Raw genomic sequence first — 18,411 nt, 5'->3', positions numbered from 1 at the left:
CTACTCCGGCCCGTGCTCCTCCAGACGGTCAGTGTGATTCTTTTAAAACACACATTTGAGTATGCTCAGCTCTTCTCAAAAATTACCCCAAAGCTCCTTTACTGCCCCAGCAGAAAGTTCAAATTCCTTATCGTTTCCTTCCCTCTCTGGCCTTGTTTCTGTCCCCTGCGTACCCTGTGTTTTGGTCGTCCTGCACTCCTTGGTGTCCCAGGCACCAGCCCTTCCTCTCCACCATGGCTCTGGAGTGTTCACCTTTCTCCTTGAGGTTCCTTTTCCTCTTTGCTCAATGGGAGGACTCCTACTCATTTTCTAGAGCCTGCCTTAGTGGGTCATCATGTCTCTCTGGTCACCACCCTTCCCCAGCGAGTGGTTGGGAACTTTCTTGCTTGTGCTCCCGTACAAATCCCCCACTGTCTCCCTGGAGGCGGGCCCTGCGTCCTCAGGACTTCGGACAGTACCTGGGACCCGGCAGGAGGGGGGAGTCAATGTGGAGCCAGGTACCTCGGGGAACTCTTTCACAGCAGCAACACACACACATCCAACAAGAGTCACCATTCCTTCCTTTTGTGGCTTTACCCAACATTCTTCTTCAATTATAAACACACAGTTGGTGTCTCTGTGCTGTTTAAGCATTGTAGGCAAAGCACAGCTCCAAACCAGAAGGTTAAAATATTTGTGATAGGGCCTCCCTGGTGGCGCAGTGGTTGAGAATCCGCCTGCCAATGCAGGGGACATGGGTTCGAGCCCTGGTCTGGGAAGATCGCTGCGGAGCCACTAAGCCCGTGCGTCACAACTACTGAGCCTGCGCTCTAGAGCCCGCAAGCCACAACTACTGAGCCCGCGTGCCACAACTGCTGAAGCCTGCGCGCCTAGAGCCCGTGCTCCGCAATAAGAGAAGCCACTGCAGTGAGAAGCCCGCGCACCGCAACAGAGTAGCCCCCGCTCACCGCAACTAGAAAAAGCCCATGTGCAGCAACGAAGACCCAACGCAGCCAAAAATAAATTTTAAAAAAAGCAAAATATACATATATATTTGTGATAAAAATAATCTATTTGTGCTCATGCAAATGTGGCACATGCAGCTACCTACACAGAGAAGCTCAAACCACGGGATGGTGTTGTTTCCTGACAAAGAGATGTGATGAAAAATCTAGAATTCTGGTCTTTTGGAGAAAACGCATTCTGGATGGCCCTAAAAATGCATGCTGGTTATGATTCCATATTTCCCTCTTAATACTCCCACATGGCATCAAAATTCCACTGGCCTTTCTAAAAGTACATATCCTTTATTTCCTTTTTGCAGAGTGTAGATCGTGACCCATCATAGGTTTGTGAAATCAATTTAATGGTTGTGACCAGTATTCTTTTTTCTTAATGAAAAGGTTTTTTTTCCTCCAAAATGCATCACATGGATGTGTATTATTTCATGAAACTTTTGTTGCAGTTTTATATGTGTGTGTGTGTTGTGATTTGTAGAATGTCCTTCTTGCTGTAAATCACAGCCGAGAGCATTCGAGGCACACTGCTCTATTCCACGTATAATCAAGGACTTAATGAAATATTGCGCTACACCCTACATTCTAAGTCTCTGTGAAGCACTGGAAATCCCCAAAGCCAGAGAAATGACAAACTTGGAATACCTCCCAAAAGTTATCCTTATTTGAGCATGGAAATAGCATCATCAAAAATGAGTGACTGAAAAGTTGGGTGGAGTTATATATTTTCCCACTTATTCAATGAACACCCAGGGAGCGTCCTTCATCCCCAGATACTATGCTAGGAGCTTTCATACATGTTATATCATTTAATCACCACATCGGGTATTTACAAGCAGATACCAGCAGCCCCATTTTATGGAGGAGGAAACTGATCCTCAGAGAGATCAGGTAATTTGCCCAAGCACAGCAGCTCTAGGAGCCAGAGCCGGCTGTCGGTTCCCCTCCCTTTAGACACCAATGCAGCACAACCGGGCTGGTCCCCCAGGACGTTTAACTGGGTCGCACCTTCCTCTTTGATTAAATGAATTTGTGCTCCTCAGTTTTTGTCTGCTTCGGACACAGTAGCTCTTGCATTTATCTGTTTTATATCTTCAGTTTCCAAATTAGATTTCGCTTCAGGAAAGAATTCAGGAAAAAAAAAAACCCAAACTCCAAAAACTGCACAGAGCTGTGTCGAGCAGTGAACTTAAGGCTTTAGGTGTGCTTCAATTTGCTAAGAACTACCTTAAATTTGTACATCTACAGATGCATGTGAACAGCAGATTACAAATAATCTTGAACCCTGCAGGACCTTCATGGACCCTCTAGTCTGGGAGTCAGACTCAGCAAGTTCTCATAGTACAGTCCAAATGCAAATCCATGTCAATCCTACCGAAGACTGCCCGGAGCTGTGAAGGTGAACTTGTCTCCTGCCGGCAAAATGGACTCTAAGTCTATTTAAACGTCTTCTATTTCCCTGCCGTCCTCACTCCTCTTCTCCCCCAACACCAAACTCCTTTCCCTATGGCTGGCTGCCCTCCACCACCTCTCTCTCTCCCCCAAATCTACCCTTCCTTCAGCTTCTTCAACCACATGGAGGGCCCCTTATACAACCTCCCACCCCATCCCACTCAGCAAGCACACCTCACTCAGAAAAACACAGCCTTGTAGAAACACAGGTCACCTAATGGTCGCTGAGCATGGAGAGGTGGTGATGGTGGAGGGGGCCCAGGCTTAACTTCTAAGCCCTCCTCTCTGGATGGGAATGGGTGAAGCTCTGAGTCTGGCCCAGATAGGTTTCTTCTTTCATAGCCCTGGTTCCCCATCATGCCCTGGCTCATGGAGTCCGCTTCTGGTCTTGACAGCTGACCCACTGATCTGCAGTTGCTCAAGGACACTCCTGGAGTTCAGAGCCGTCCACTTCAACTACAATGCAGGGCTCAGTGCTACTGCCATCATTAATTCTGTCCCTAGTTCCTACTACCAAGGAAGTCCAAACCCAGCAGAGCGGGCCCCCTGGGCTCCCACGAACTCAAACACAACCTGTAAAGACAGTGAAGGAAGCTACACTGGGCTGGGGGGCTTTAGAGAATTATTGGCTTGAAATGGTAAGAGGAACATCTTCTGGGCTGAGGAGTCCTCAAAGACACCCACGTGCTTCCAAAGTCCTTTGCTTTCCTATTATTTCCGTTCTTGCTTTCAAGCATCTCATCTGGCGGCAGCAGCTGGATCTAAAAGCTATTCCCCTTAACAAAGTGCAGATTTCTCAAGGCCTTTGCTATTAACTCTTTGGTGCCGACTGACGTGCGATAGAAGCAGGACAAGAGGTGGAGAGGATGGAACACCATGCGTGACGGCTTAGACTGCCGGACACATGAGTGCGACCCAAGGTGCTATCCCTGACTTCCCCTTGTTACCCTGAGAGTGTACCATTTCTCTTACTACTTCTTTCTCGGCAAGGACCCCTGGATCCCTATTCCTGATATAAGATTTAGTTCTAGGTGAGCCCACATTCACATGGTACTCTGGTTCCATACTTGAAGAGCAATGGAAGGGTCACATTATTATTATTATTTTGGGGGGGGGTCACATTATTTTTAAGCAGTAGGATAAGAGCCATTAGCGCTCACGCTGGGAATGGACGCTCTGCAACTTTAAAGAATGTAAAATTTTCAATGCAAGATCAGATTGCCTCACCCCCAGCTACTCACCTCTGAAGACAATGTTGACTAGACGCTGCAGGCTGGAGAGGCGGAACTGCAGGCATGTAGCTGCCCTGCCAGCCTTCGCGGTCCTGTGATAACAACCTTCCACAGCCAAGGGGCCTGGGCTCTCAACGCACTCATGGACCTTCTGTGCCACAGTAAGTCCAATTTCCACACCCTCACCTTTCCACCAGGCTGACCCCCAGCCTGCCAACCTGAGATCCTGCTTGGATCCCACCTCAATCCTGAAAGCTGGCCGTGAGGAGCTCTGCCATCACGCGCTGGAACACAGAAGCCCACCCTGATCCCTGGCTGGCTCTTGGTTCGTTAGTTCGAGGCTGGATCTGCGGCCACAGTCATTGTCACTGGGGGGCCCCACTCACTATCTTTGGACGGAAGCTTCCAGAACTAGGATGCGAGCACCAGACGCTCAGCCTCAGTATCTTGATGACGGACTGTGTAGACCCCTCTGCAGCCAGGCCAATTCCTCCATGCCCATCTCCCCCTCATGAACAGGTGCTGCCTGTTCCAGTTCAGCTCTGCTCCCCGGTGCGGGCCCGTGTCCAGTCAACAAGGAGGGAGATGCAGATGAGCCCAAGAAAAAGCATTCTGTTTGTATCCGCACCTCCATGTCCCCATCAGAGACTTCATTAAGCATTCGTAACAGGAAGACCCGGAATGTTTACGTTACTTAATTTTCATCAATCTTAATCCCTTTGGATGGCATCTGCCGTCTTGATTGTTCTTATGACCTTTCTCTAGTAAACTTTTTCAACCTGGAGACTGTCAGTATGTACACTATTTAAGTAGCTCCACTCAGATCCTCAGCTACGTAGGAAAAAAAAAAATCACACCTTTGTTTTCCTGTTCCTTTTCATGCTAAACAAATGAAATGCAGTACACGGGAGGAGAAACTCACGTGACTAATCCTCACTCTTAAGGAAACTGTGCCTTTTTCAACCCAAGGGAGCCAGCATAAGATGGAGAGCTGTCCGTGGGTCCTTCAAATCCACACAGCATTTGATTTTTCCTTTGGAAAAATAAGACATAAATGCAAAAGGAAAGCAGCTTTCCCCCTCACTTTATACAGTATTTGTGTCATTAAGAGCAGAGAGTCTCTCTTCTGGCCACAACTGTTTCAACACACAAGCTAATTAACCAAACATTGACAATTTGTTTCATTAGGAAAATTTTACTGAATGTCTGTCCTGTGCCACTTACTTTGGTAGACATTGGACATACCACAGCGAGCAAGACGGATGAGCTGATATCATGACATCTTTGGGGATGGTTCTCTTCACTGCAAGGGAACACCAGTTGGGACAGGGGTGGGTGTTCGCCTATGTCCCGGATATTTTCTGTTTAAAGTAACAGAAATCCTACCTCGTAGTGCTTACATAACAAAGGAAATGTACATGCTTACGTATTCATAAAGGCCAGAGGTAACACTATGTTCAGGAGAGGCTTGATCCAGCAACTCAACCATATGATCGAAGGTCTGCATTCTTTTCCTCTCTCTATTCTGCCACCTATGGGGTTGGCCTCACCCTAACCCTGCTTCCTCTAGAGGTCCAGAAGGGCTACAGCTGTTCTTGTCGTGTATGCTTCTTTACTTACAGCCAACAAGAAAGAGAGAGCGGCCCTGTCGAAGCATTCACACCAAACGCTCTCTAATACTATCTGACTAAATCAGCTTAGATAGTACTAATCCCCATGGTTGGCTTGACTGGGTTAGCCCGGGACTAGGTCTTAGCTCCATTACTGGAGCCAAGGATGGAGCCAGGCTCCTTAGAATCCCCAAGGAGAAGTCATGGCCATCAGAAGGACATCCTGCTGTCTGTGTGGGTACCCACAGAACTAGGCAGGCTCCTTGTCAGCCCTCGTTCTGCTTTTTGTTCTTGGGGTGTGTGAACTAAAGCCATCTACCCCAACACAGCCATCTGTCTACAGGATGCACTCCACGTTAACTTGCCTTTACTATTCTATTGCCTTCATTAACATTAACTTTACTATTCCCAGAGACTCTGGCCAAGACAGATGAAAGTTGCAGACAACATTATTGCTCATTACTGGGACTTTCCAGAAAACCATCAACTCTTCCTTAGAAAGTATCAACAGACGGTTTATACCCCAAAACTCTTTGAATCCTGGTCTCAAAATCCTCACCTTGCTGTGTCCACCTAAACTATTACATCATGATCTTTACCCAACCCTAACCAAGCTTCCCCATCCCCTGAATCATCCCCCGTGCCACACTGAAAGGCCCACCTTAAACCATACTTGAAAATATCGATCAGACCCTGCCCTTCCCCTTCAATTACCAGGTAAGCAGTAAACTCAGCTTTGTCTTTTCAACAGGTTGTTCTGCTGACATTTGGCAGACAGCGCTCGACAGGCACATCCTCTGAAAGACGCATTTCCAGGAGCAGCGGCCTTCTAGACATTCTGTCCTTTGCCATTATCGATGGAAAAGTGTTGCCTGCCACATCAGTGAACAAAGGATGTGGGGCAATTCCCTGGCGGTCCAGTGGTTAGGTCTCCCTTTCATTACAGTGGCCTGGGTTCAATCCCTGGTCGGGGAACTGAGATTCTGCAAGCCACGTGGCGTGGCCCAAAAACCGAAAACAACCTTCCCCCCTCCCCCGAGCAAAAAGACCACAAAGGATGTTGCAGCCATCAGGCCTTCCCATTACAGCCTCCCCGACACAGGATGCCCTCCAGCAAACCATCCCCGACAGTGCACCCTGAGGAGACTCAGGATGAGAAAGCACACGATACTGGCCCCAGAGAGCTGAGGTGCACATCAAAGGAACACTTTCAGTGAGCCCAGACTCTTGCATCTTCCCTCACGCAGAAAAGCGCTCACTTCCTTAACCTGAGATGTTTGGTTTTCTTTAATTAACAGTAATCTTGATGTTCTGACTACCTGGTCTTTGTTGCAAAAACTCCTATGTATCCTGGTTCCTCCCCTGTCTCTTTGGAGCAGTCCCACAGAGCTATCAGAGAGGCTGCGTCCTGGGCTGAAGTTCTCAGTTTTGAGAGACCGTTAAAACATAACTCTCAACTTCTAGGTTGTGTATTTTTCTTCAGTTGACACCAGGATGCTCCACCCTTGCCTTGGCCCCCTAACCCAGGAAGTCCTCTCCTCCCCACAGATAATCACGAGGGAGTGTGGCTCTTTCAGAGGTTGGCATAAGCCATTCTAGTTCATTTCATCTACGGGGTGGGGGGGGGGAAGAACTGGCCCATCAGCCCACAGTATTAGCAGTCACACCGGAATGCCATTCTTGGAGATGAGACTGCTGAAGGCCCAAGCCCATTGTTAGCCACTTTCTTATTTAATTACTATTCAAGTGTGCCGCAGGAACGCTCCAGGGCGGTGACTGCTGGGGCAGGGTCATTTGTGAGAGAGGAGAGTCAAGATGCAGTTGACTTTCGGTTTGAGCAGCAATGTTATTTTCCAACACATTGTTATTATCTTTTATACCTCTAGGGTTTACCTTAATGCTGCCGCAGTTTGTATGATTGCTATTTCTACAGATACCTGGAAGAGTTACCGGTTTTGTACCCCAGTTGAAGATGAGAAAACGCTTAGCATCCTTTTTTTTTTTTTTTTTTTCCTAAACCAGATAATTCTACACAAGAAGGAGGACTTGTTTGGGAAATACTGAATGCTCTTGGCTTTGTTTGCTGACCATTCCCTCCACCAGCTGGAAACACAACGCCCCACTAACACTGACCATGCCTACTGGTCCCAACTGCATTCTGGTCACTTACATCAACTGGCACAGATTCTAAGAGGTTTGTTACATGTTTTTCAGATCCCCAACACGTAGCACATTTCTTTGTTCTTTGCACTCAGTTGTGCTTCAGTGGCCCTGCTGGTGTTTATGGATATTGGCATACTAAATCCCCCAATGAAAATAGTTTATTTTTTGAAAAAATATTATCTCAATGCTAAGCCCTTTATTTTGTCCAAAAGATGCACTCCCTCTATTTTTCTCTTTTTTCTCTTCACAGGTAGGCGGAGTGAATCATTACCTGATGCAAAATTGCTGCTGAAATGTTTCCCTGGTAAGAAAAGCCAACCTGTGGGCTAATGTCCTTGTCACCCCTCCTGATCAGTTCTCATTCAGGGTACAGCAGTCTGCCATTCACCGCAGGGATGTCTGTGGTTTCTGCTTCCTCCGTCTCTTATGAAAGAAGATACTGAAGCACTCTAGAACCTGGACACGCATATCATCAGCACGAGGGGGATCTTCTCATGATTTACTAAGGTGCCTAAGTTATTGTTCTGAATATTTCTCAAGTGCACTCGAAATGCAAAGCCACTACCATCAGAGGGCAGTTCATGGGAACCAAGGGGCGAAATGGTCTCTTCTCACGTCCTTCTCCTAAATGGAGAAAAGGTGATCAAAGCTTGGAGCTTAATAAGGACCATCTCCATTTGAAGAGCCTACTGTAAATTTAGGCTTGATACCTTTTACACCTTGCTGCGAACTGACTTCTCCTTTGGACTCCTCTGAGTGGGAAACTGTGGGACTTTAGAACTAGAGGAACCCAACTGCTTTCCTTATATGTCTCCTTCATTCATTCTTTCATTCATTCCTCAAATACTAATTTAATACCTGTGTAACAGGGACAGTATTTCCATTCTCTGTAAATCACGCTGTTCCATGCAAAGGAATCAATGTTATATGTTCCTACAAACTGAGGGCAAATAACGTGATGATCAGATAGGTCAATGACCAGATACTCCCTACAGAAACAAAAGTCTCCAAAGCCAGGCCTGTCAAGAGAAAAGAGACACATCGAAATCCCAAATGTTCCCTCTACACATTGAGAGGAAACCTTGGAGATCTGAACCTAAGTCATAGTATAAAGGAAATCATGCTCTGATACAAAGGAAGGTTCCACCAGCCGGAAAGAGGATGTAGAGAGCCTTTGGTAGGGAGATGGGGGGCGGGGCTTGATGTGAGGTCCTGGCTTCACCGCTCAGGCTTGAAGTCTCGAGTTTCAGGTGGGTCGAGGAGGAAGGTGAAGGCAGAAATGGCCCCTGTGCCAACATGGGGCTAGAGGAACAGGTAGAAATGACCACGTAACTTTATGGGCATGAAGAGGGTGCCTGTAATGGCACTGAGTCTCCTGCAGCTCCTGTGTGTCCCTGAATGCTTGTAAGATGTGGAAAGGAGGTGACAATATTGGCTGACAAGGGTTTGTTTTGGGGGGGGTGTCCAGTAAGTGGGAAAGTGACCTGTACCAAGGGCTGCAAAGAAAACCTCTCAGGCGAGAGGTGCTGCCAAGGCCTCAGAGATCTGCAGGGCAGTCAGGAGGCGCAGTGTGGCCTGGTCAGCCTCGAGGGGGTCCCAGCAGCACACGTAGTGACGACGTCATCTGATGGCCAAAGACAAGCTGGACAACACGTCCGGTCAGATGCAAGCACACAGATCTCCCCTTGTCACCAGGGCCTTTGTGCTTCTCTCGCCTAGGCGCCAGCTTGGGAAGGAGGAAGGAGACAGGAGGCAGGTTGAAACTCCCTTGGGCTTTCCCACCCTGTGCCTAGTGCCTGTTTTTTTCTTTCTGGTTTCAGTTTCCTTCTCTGCTGGTCTAGCCCTCACCAGGACTCCAGGCCCACACACACTCAAACTCCCTGATGGGAACCTGATCCAGGTTCAGTTCCAGTCAACCCCTCCTCTTTCTGGGGAATCACTCCTCTTTCCTAAATCTGTTGTGAATAGCAGTTGGCCCAGAGTAATAAGGCTTTTGACGCCCTCACTTCAAAATCTTCTGGGAAGCAGAAGATTGGGGTCACTTGTGTCCATTTCCCTGTCCTGCCAGGGGGACACTTCTCAGCAAGTCTCCTCTCAACACTCCTGCTGGAGTGGGACCAGGTCACATTTCCATGACCCCCGACCTCTGGCAAACTGGACCAGGGGTGGACACTTAACCCAACCTGGGTAATCTTGGGAATGTGCAGACTTTGAAGACTCCAGGTAGGCCCTGGTGGGCACTTGATGGATAATATCTAGAGCTTGTTTAAAGGGCCTGCTAGAGTAACTCCCAGTCGAGTCTGGGTGATGACATTTGCCTTAGCTATACAGCTTCTAAATCTACACCCTTAAGGTGGCAGAGGCTGGAAGTTTCTGCCAGGGTGTACTGTACCACACCTGCCCCTAGTTATGCTGGGAACTGCATAACCCTGAGTTGCAGGGGGCTGCCAGCTCTTTGAGGTGGCCCTGCAGACTGTCAGACTAACCAGGTGCACAGAGAAAATGCTGAGCTTGGAGACAGGAAGATTTGTTCACACCTGAGCACCCCTGAGCAGGGCTTTGGGGTTTAGAATCTTACATCTGTCCATCAGGGGAATGCTGCGGACCTTCACTGTGTGTTCTGATTGGAATCTATCCCTTTTAGAAAAGTAAAAACGGACTCAACCCAATGGTGTCTGTGGTCTGCTCTTCCCACCAGACCAAGTTTACTACCTGTTAATCCAGAGGTCAGGCAGCACTTCACACGAAGTGATGAAAGCCTGGAACTTTGCTATTATTGTCCCCGGAGCTGCATGGTGTGGGCCAGCTCCACGTGCAGGGGTGGGAAAGGTGCCGGGATGTGGCCAGGCCAGCACCATCTTCTCTTGGATATATGGAGGAGAGGGCTGTGGGAGCTCTGTCAGAGCTCTGTCATCCCCTGAGGCTCCGTGGAGGGGATGCTCCTGTCCCCAGGGCCCAGGCAGCCCACTGAGGGAGTTTACACAGCTTCCCAAGCCTCCGACATCATGGAGAGAAAAGGGAGCGGCACTGGCTGACCTTTGAGTATGCAGTGAAGCCATCCAGATTCTCTGAGAGAGAAATGGATTTCTGAACTCACTGGCTTTGAAGACTCCATCTGCCACCTGCTCTGGCAAGGTCAGGGTGTGTTGGATGCAGCCCCAAGCAGGCTGCCAGATCTCTGCAGGGCTCAGGGTTCAGTCCTGACCTGGTCCCTCAGCCCCCGGCAGTGAAGAGCTTCTGCCAGGCCAGCCTCCCTTCGTACTAAATCCTAACTACTCCAGATCTTCTCTCTTCTCTTTCTCTCTCATTCATTCTTACACAAATGCTTATGTATACACACACACACACACACACACACACACACACACCCAGAGAAGTGCAACTTAATTGCTGTTTTTGTTTTACAGCAGAAAATTTAACGGTTCTTAGTGTAACGGCAACTTATCTTTAAGGCCAAGGAAGACAGGAGAAAGAACAGAACTGAAATACGTGTGTCTATATCCAGTCAAGTCACAAATGACCCCTTCTCCCAGTGGGAGGTCATGGCTCACCAGCACGTGGGGTGTGGGGTACGCCCAACCCTCCTTTTTCCCTCCGTGACCAACATTATCATGTTTCTTGGTGCGACGGTCCCATGAGGACACACAGCAATCCCTCGGAATGTGGGACATACATAGTAATGGTCATAACTGGGAATTTTACTGAGCATTTACTAGGTGCCAGCCATGGTGCTTCACATACATTAGATTCTTTAATCCTCACAATCACCCTTGTGGGACAGGCACTATTACAGCCACTTTACAGAGGAGAAAAACTGAGATTCAGCAAAAGGGAGAAACAAGCAACTGAGTGGCAGCACAGGGGTTTGAATCTAGGTCCATCCACGTCAAAACCGCTCTGCCCACGGCCTCCTCCATCCTGACAGCTGTCAGCAAAGCACGGGCACCCCTCTGACACTGCTTTTCATCTCATCCGGTACCACTGCCCCAAGTCCTCTCATAACATGTTTATTCTTAAAAGGGAAAGTATGGCTTCTCCTCTCAGGATGGATTCGAAGTCCCAGGCATGTCCTTCAAAGACACATGAAGCAACAGGGCAGGAAAAGCCTTCCTTGGTTTGCCTTTCATATAAGGGACATTTCATTTCCTTAGTTCTGCTGCAACCATTGAGAAAAGACCACTGAATTCGCCGAAGTAATTCTAGCTGCTGTAACAAATGACCCCCAAGTTTCAGTGGTTTAACTCTAAAAACACGTATCTCTCACAAAACTGTCCAACACAGATTTGCAGTAAGCCAAGTGCTCAGGGTCTAAGGCATGGCTCCCGGGCAGCCAGTCATAGGGTGCTTCCTCCTGGGCAGTGAGGGCAGCCTCCCAGGCCCGCTTTCCACACGTTCCCTCCTGTAAGGTGCACACGCCGTGCTCGGGGCCCCGTGTTCACAGTCCCATCCACAGTCACTCCCTGGCAAGGTCACTGAGACAGAAGTGCTTGTGCACACAATCAGGGCTCCTGTCTCAGCCCCACGCCACACCCCTGATCCTCACTCCTTTCCCATCTCCTGTGTCCCGAGAGGCACAGAGCCCTGACAGTCTTTGACACTCCAGGTTACAAATAAGAATGAAAGTCGGCAGTGACTCTGTAAGGGCGCAAAAAGCCTATCACAAGTGCTCTAACTGCCCCTGCTAGTGACGGGCTCTGGCAGTCCACAGATAGACTCCTCTGAGAATTCCACCAGGAACTGAAGAAGTGATGTGCACTGTAGCTAGCACCAGTCCCCCGCACTGTGAAGTGGTTCACAGGTTCTACGGTCTCCCGTAGGGATTAATTTTGAGCCCAGGAAACAGTCTTCCCTTCTACGGCCCAAGGACAGAGGTGTCCTCAAGGACCTGCAAATTAGGAGGGCCCTAGGCTCTCCTTGAGTATACCACCCAGAGGCCCTGAAGCTTAGATTCAGTCCACAGACCCTGTCTTGTTCCTCCCCTCCGGCAGGATCTCCAACAGACTGTCCCTTCATCCCCTGGGGCCCTCCTGCCTCTCTATGGCTGCCCTGCATGTTTACTTAGACTCTCCTGACTGGCCAGGGCAGCAGAATCCACACTGGGTGAGGCTCTGGTCTTGGTCTCTCAGGATGGCTTTGCAGGGAACAGAGCTGCCTGCTCTGGGAGATGAGAGGAAGCTCTCTGCCTGGAACCCACGCTCTCTGGTGTCCCTATTCCCAGGGGCTCAGGTTCTCTTCGTTTCCCAAGAGCAGGAGGGACTAATCCTTCATGGACAAGCTCATCCAAGCATGACACTTGCTTCCTTGGTGCCCCTGTAGCACTTGATGTAGATGATAACGCCTATGACTGTGCACTTCAGTGATTAGTTTACATGCCATCTTCTCTCTTATGGTCTATAAGCTCTTCAAGGAAAGGAAAGGTTTCTTACATCTATATTTTCTCTATCTAATATGGCATTGGCCCCACAGAAATGTCACTTAGAGAATGCAATTTATTTCTGAGAGAATGAGTTAGTAAATAAAAAAGAGGGTGAGTCACTGAGTAAGGATGAGTGGGGGAAGAATAAATGAGAAGGAAAGGATGGGGGAGTGAGTGAATGAATGAGGGTGGGAGGCAGAACCACAGTCCACTGCCTCCAAGCATCCACGCTCTTCCTCTACCTTGCAACGAGAATCCTGCTTTTTCAGTTGGGCACATTGCCACTGACAAAAAGAATACACTTCCTACCCTCCCTTGCAACCATACATGTCTGTATGACTAAGTTCTGGGACTAATTTAAATGGAAGTAGCAGTGTTGCATAAGACATCAAGGAAAACCCTTTAAAAAGGAATGTGTGTGCTTTTGGCTCTTGTCTTCACCTTTCTATGGCCTGGGAGATATGTGATGGTTGGAGCTTAGCAGCCATATTGCTCCATGAGGTGACCTCAAAACAAACAAACAAACAAACAAAAAAAAACACCTCACACTGGGACAGGGAAGCAGAAAGACAGAAGTCTAGATCTCTGTCAGCCACAGAGCCACTTTAACAGCCTAGACAACCTTCCTAGACAACATTCCTCTGGACCTTTTTTATGTAAGAGAGAAATAAATTTCCATTTCACTTGTTATTTTGTGGTTTGTTGACTTGGGGGTTTTTATCATATACAGTTGATACTAACCAGTTTGCCCAGAATCATAGGTTCATGCTACGGCCAGTCTCAGAATCCATGCTTCCTCTCTCCCGGTCTCAAGTTTTTTCTGATGCTAGCTGTAAGTCACTCTATGATGGCCTGGACCTCCACACTCACTCAGATCCTGCAGACGTCCTCCAAATGTCAACCCAAAGCCACAACATGAAATAAGAGAATCTTGATCTTTTTCGAAAACAATCAAAGTAACAGATGATCCCTGATCAATGTTCAAAACCTACCAGACTGGCAGGGAGCACAGACTCAATCTCAGATTGAATGCAATTCCCAACAAGCGGTCCCAGGAAATGCAACCAGGGAAACACATCGATGACCATAGACCCTGGTACACTCACATTTTTGGTGGCTCCTGCATCTCAACAGTAAAGCCTTTATTCTTCTGCAAAGAGGAGCACGTGGGAGTAGGGTCTTACCTCCACCAGGGAATGCCAGTGTGCAATGGGCTTGCGCGGATATGACAACATTTCACTCCAGTGGTCTCTGCCCAGCCTCTCAGCTTCATTGCCTACTTGACACACGCCGATGATCTCATTGTGACCTACACTGTGAAAATGGTGCACAATAGTTTTTTCCTTAAATTTTGGTATGTAAGAGCAGCAACTACTCAGTTAAACTGACAGAGGAATTAGGGAAGGGGTGGTCCTTTTCATTCCCTAATTTAAAACTACAGGCCAAGCTTAATAGCCACTAAGACTCGGGTTACAATATTTCACTCGGGGCACAGAGAGGAAGACCAGAATCTGGCCCTCACACAGCTCAGCTGTTGGAACACTGGCATGACTTAGCTTGTTCCCAAGAACCTGTGCTGGAAGAACTCCCTGCTGCATGCAAAGGATGTCACCTCTGGTTCTGGAACAAGGCTGACCTCAGGCCTCCAGATCCATGTAATGAAAAGGGGGCCATCTGAAAAAAGTTTCTTGCACTAATGGCTGCTTCATTCCTGCAAGAGGGAACCAAGTATGGGTAAGGGAGAAGCTCCGAGTCTGTCAGCTGTAGCCTTGAGCTCACAAAGGGGGCAGAGTGGAGGAGGCTCCTGGATCATCTCGCAACCCCTCTCTTTAGAGAACATGTTGTCTTTTTGTGCTCTTCCCTCCTTCCTTGCAAGCCCAGCTTTGCTTCTTTGACCCAACTTGAGTTCCCTACTGCAGAAATACTCAGCTCCTTTAATACTTAGCTAGTATTTCTGAAACATCCCTGGGTAGATCTCTGCCTTGGACCATTTCTTTTTTCCTTAACGGTTTTTGGTTAGAAGTCCTTTGCATATATCCAGAATGACATGGCCCATCCTTTAACTCTCTGGGATTCAAATTCACAGACTTCTTCTCTTTCTTTTTCCTTCCTACAAGGATGAGGGATTTTTCTCCTATTTGTGTATAGGGAGCAAGGGGGAGACAAGGGTGGGGAAGCAGTGTGAAGGATACTGGATTCTATGCTCATTAAAATCAGTTGCATGCAGAAGCCCCACGAATTCTGCCATGGATTTTTCCAGGCCAGATTCATGAGTTTACTGAGAATTAAATTGAAGCAGAGCTCACATAATCAGATTTGTCGATGCGGGAAACTTGGCAATAGCTTGAAAAATACTGGCCCAGCCTTCCACGGCTGGTGGGCAATGTCCCCTCCTGTGGCCCGACACTATTTGTGTTGTGTGTCGTCCAGAGGAGACAAGATGAGGTCTACTGCCCAGCGTGGGCTATCACACCCATGGGCAGCTGAGCCAACCCACGTGCTCCCTGGGTTGCAAGACGATTACGCTTCACCCAGGCATCTCTGGAAAGAGTGTTCAGGGCATTGAGGCTGCCTTTCTGACATTTCAGGGGTCTGTGGGAAAATTTTCAGCTGCAAATAATACTGTAAGATATTAGAAGTCAGACTTTTTTTTTTTTTTTTTATAATTGTGCCCAGACCATGTGGGAGGTTTCCAATTAAAAACAGACTTTGCATTTCAGTCTAATGACTAGTTTAACATGTATAATTCCCTGTTGGTACTTCCTCTGCATATTAAAATGACTGTTTTTCAAATCTGTCCTTTAAATACACAATTGGCTACAATGCAGGCTATAAATATCTCTTCTGTGCTGTATTAATTAGAAAGTCGAGCATCTTATACATTTTAATGTACCCTGTCATCCATACTGATTCTAGCATTTTCAAGAGAACATTTCTGTGTTTGCTTTCAGACTTACGTGGATAGAAACGATCTTTATTAAACACATTGGGAGAAGAAAAAAAAAAAGAACAAAATTATGTATTTAGAAATGTTGATGGTCTGGCTAAAGTAATCATTCTGCTGTTTTGAGTGGAATCTTTCTGATAAAGGCCAGGTAGGATTGCCAGAGAGAAGATTATGATCTGTGGGGTCACAGTTCTCTAAGGTGAGATTCTGAGGGGTGTACAGGGATGGAGAGGGGAAGAAGTAGAGGAGGAAGGAGAATGGAGGAGGAGAAAGAAAGAAGAAATGGGAGAGCTTAGAGGCACTTCGGTAATCTGACTCTACTCCATTGCTTGTAAAATGGTGACTCCTTGTCAATCAGCTCTCAGTGTGCTGCCCACCTGACTCTCTTCCTGTGGCTGCACTAAGACACCAGCTAAGAGTCTACAGCTGGCACCCCCCGTGCCCCAACCCTGGGCATAGCGGACTTGCAATGAGAAACAGCTCTAGGCCTCTCACCGGTCGTAGTCCATGACCGCTATGGACAAGTAGATTTGGTCAATATTCTCGGGAGGGACGTCAAAGACTATGGCTTCGTTGTAAACAGGGTTCAGAGTGTTCCTCTTGGTGGACGTTTTCCTCTTCTTCAATCGTCTGCCGTCAGACATCAATGAGACTTTCACGTAGGGATCTGTACAGACCATGAGAAGCAGAGGTACTGTGAGGATACATGCAGATTTAGGCCAGCAGTTTCGTCACGGCAGACTTTCAAGGACCGTGGTATACAGAACCCCTTTCCCTGCCTGTGGACTGGAGTTTGAGGATTTTAATTAACACGATGTCTGGGCAGGGACTGGAGTTGGGATAACCGAGTCATTCATTCAGGAAAAAGCACAGGACTCTCTCCCCTCAAAATGAGTGGAATTTAAAAATAGTGTGAAAACACGTTACCGAATTAGATTAGGATCCAGGACCTGCTTGGCTGTCACAGGAAGGGAAATGCAAAGCCATTTCCAAAGCATGGGGGAAAAGCTGCAGGACCTGACTTGGAGCCACCTCGGGGAATCTTTTTCTAAAAACCAGGTCTTTAGGAAAGGGAGAAGCTAAATTCCTAGAGGACTGGGAAAACTTGGGGTGGGGGTGGGTTTCCTTCAGTGCAGGGGCCTCAAGCCCTAGAGCTGCCTGCAGTCGGGTTGCAAAGGGAGAAGCAGTTCAGCAGGGAGAGAAAGGACACAGGCTTGCTTGTGGTGCCATGGGATGGGGTGACAGGTGGCAAGGCTGGACTCTGCTTCAGGTGGAACTTTCTTGGTTTCACCTCACTGTTCTGCTCAGTGGGGAGTCCTTCTTGCTTCACCTGCCTAACCACGTGTTGCTCTGACACCCATACACTGTCTGGGGCGACTTAGAGGGCCAGAAGAGGCCATATCTTTTTTTCTGCTTGAATAAAACACTGGCATCCAGGAAGCAAAATATATTGCATCTTTTGATTTCAGTGACCAAAAGCCAGTGGACTGGGGGTTTTGCAACCACATTTTGGGAGCCCCTGAAGAGGTGGCTTGTGAACTTGTATAAAAGGAACTGCATATCAGGGTATTTTCTGTTAGGGTTTAGAATTTAAGGCTACATGCTTGATTCACTGGAAAAACCAAACTGCATAGTTCACTGATGGACCTTTTATATAAGGATATTGGATATCAATCTTCTAAAAGCCTGAGGTGATGACGATTGCCTGTATGTGAGGAAAGACCCAATTAGATAAGCTATGTCAGCATGTGCAAACTGTAGGTCCAGTCCACAATTATGTGAAGGAGAAGACCTAAGAGAGAACAATGGTAATAATAATGAGAGCTAACACTGAGGAGCATTTAGTGCGTGCCAGGCACCGTTCTTAGGTGTCATATGTGTTAACTCACTTAATCCTGTAACAACCGAAAGAGCCAGATACTATTATTGTCCTCATTTTTACAGATGGGGAATCTAAAGCCCAGAGAGATTAAGTGACTTGCCCAAGGTCACACAGCTATTAGGTCCAGGACTAGGATTAAATTTAGGCAGTTTGGTTCCAAAGTCCATGCACTTTATTACTCTACTGGAAGCTTCATAAGGTGCTACATAAGAACGTAGGAAGAAATCTGCATTTGAGCTTGTCCCACCTGATGCTCCCGTTATGTCCATTGCCTTTAAATTCCTTGCTTTTATAATGGTAATGGTCAGCCTGCCAGCCGTGGGAAGATAGCAGAGGGAAAACATCAGCTCTCCAAGATCCACGTTGTCCTGTTGAGAGAGCACACACTGAAGCATTAGAAAGTGTCCTCAGCCTGGCGCACACAGAAGCACGACAGGGCAGCATTGCAAGGGGCCGCACTGCTCCTTCCCTTCACGTAGTCAATCAGATGAAGGAGAATAAATGACTGCACTTCAGGAGCGCCCTCCCTAAGGAAGCACACTCATCTTTAAATGGCAGAGCTGGGGACACCATCCAGGGTTCTGCCCCTCTATCCAGCTACCTGCAGCCCTGCCCAGCATCACACAGGTCCCGCGGCCCACAGCAGCCCCCAGAGCAGAAGCCCCCAAAGCCTTAACTATCCCCTAGGGAGCCCCCTGTGTGGCTCCACTCATA

The 18,411-nt window shown here is 47.9% G+C and overlaps 1 protein-coding gene across 1 annotated transcript in view; it reads right to left on the bottom strand.

Moving 5' to 3' along the window:
* Window positions 1-321: 321 nt before the first annotated feature.
* SYT9 (synaptotagmin 9) overlaps window positions 322-18,411 on the bottom strand; it is a 153,454-nt gene continuing 135,364 nt past the window's right edge. Inside the window, exons 4-9 of the mRNA XM_065882401.1 lie at window positions 17,945-18,065; window positions 16,311-16,482; window positions 14,053-14,182; window positions 11,717-11,851; window positions 3,689-3,830; window positions 322-458 (exon numbers count right to left, since the gene is read on the bottom strand). Coding sequence (XP_065738473.1) covers window positions 322-458; window positions 3,689-3,830; window positions 11,717-11,851; window positions 14,053-14,182; window positions 16,311-16,482; window positions 17,945-18,065 — 837 coding nt within the window. The remainder of the gene's footprint in view (window positions 459-3,688; window positions 3,831-11,716; window positions 11,852-14,052; window positions 14,183-16,310; window positions 16,483-17,944; window positions 18,066-18,411) is intronic.

The sequence above is a fragment of the Phocoena phocoena genome, chromosome 8, assembly GCF_963924675.1.
Source record: "Phocoena phocoena chromosome 8, mPhoPho1.1, whole genome shotgun sequence".
Classification (NCBI taxonomy): domain Eukaryota; kingdom Metazoa; phylum Chordata; class Mammalia; order Artiodactyla; family Phocoenidae; genus Phocoena; species Phocoena phocoena.
The sequence above is the reverse complement of the archived record's forward strand: the minus strand, read 5'-3'. Positions and strand labels throughout refer to the sequence as shown.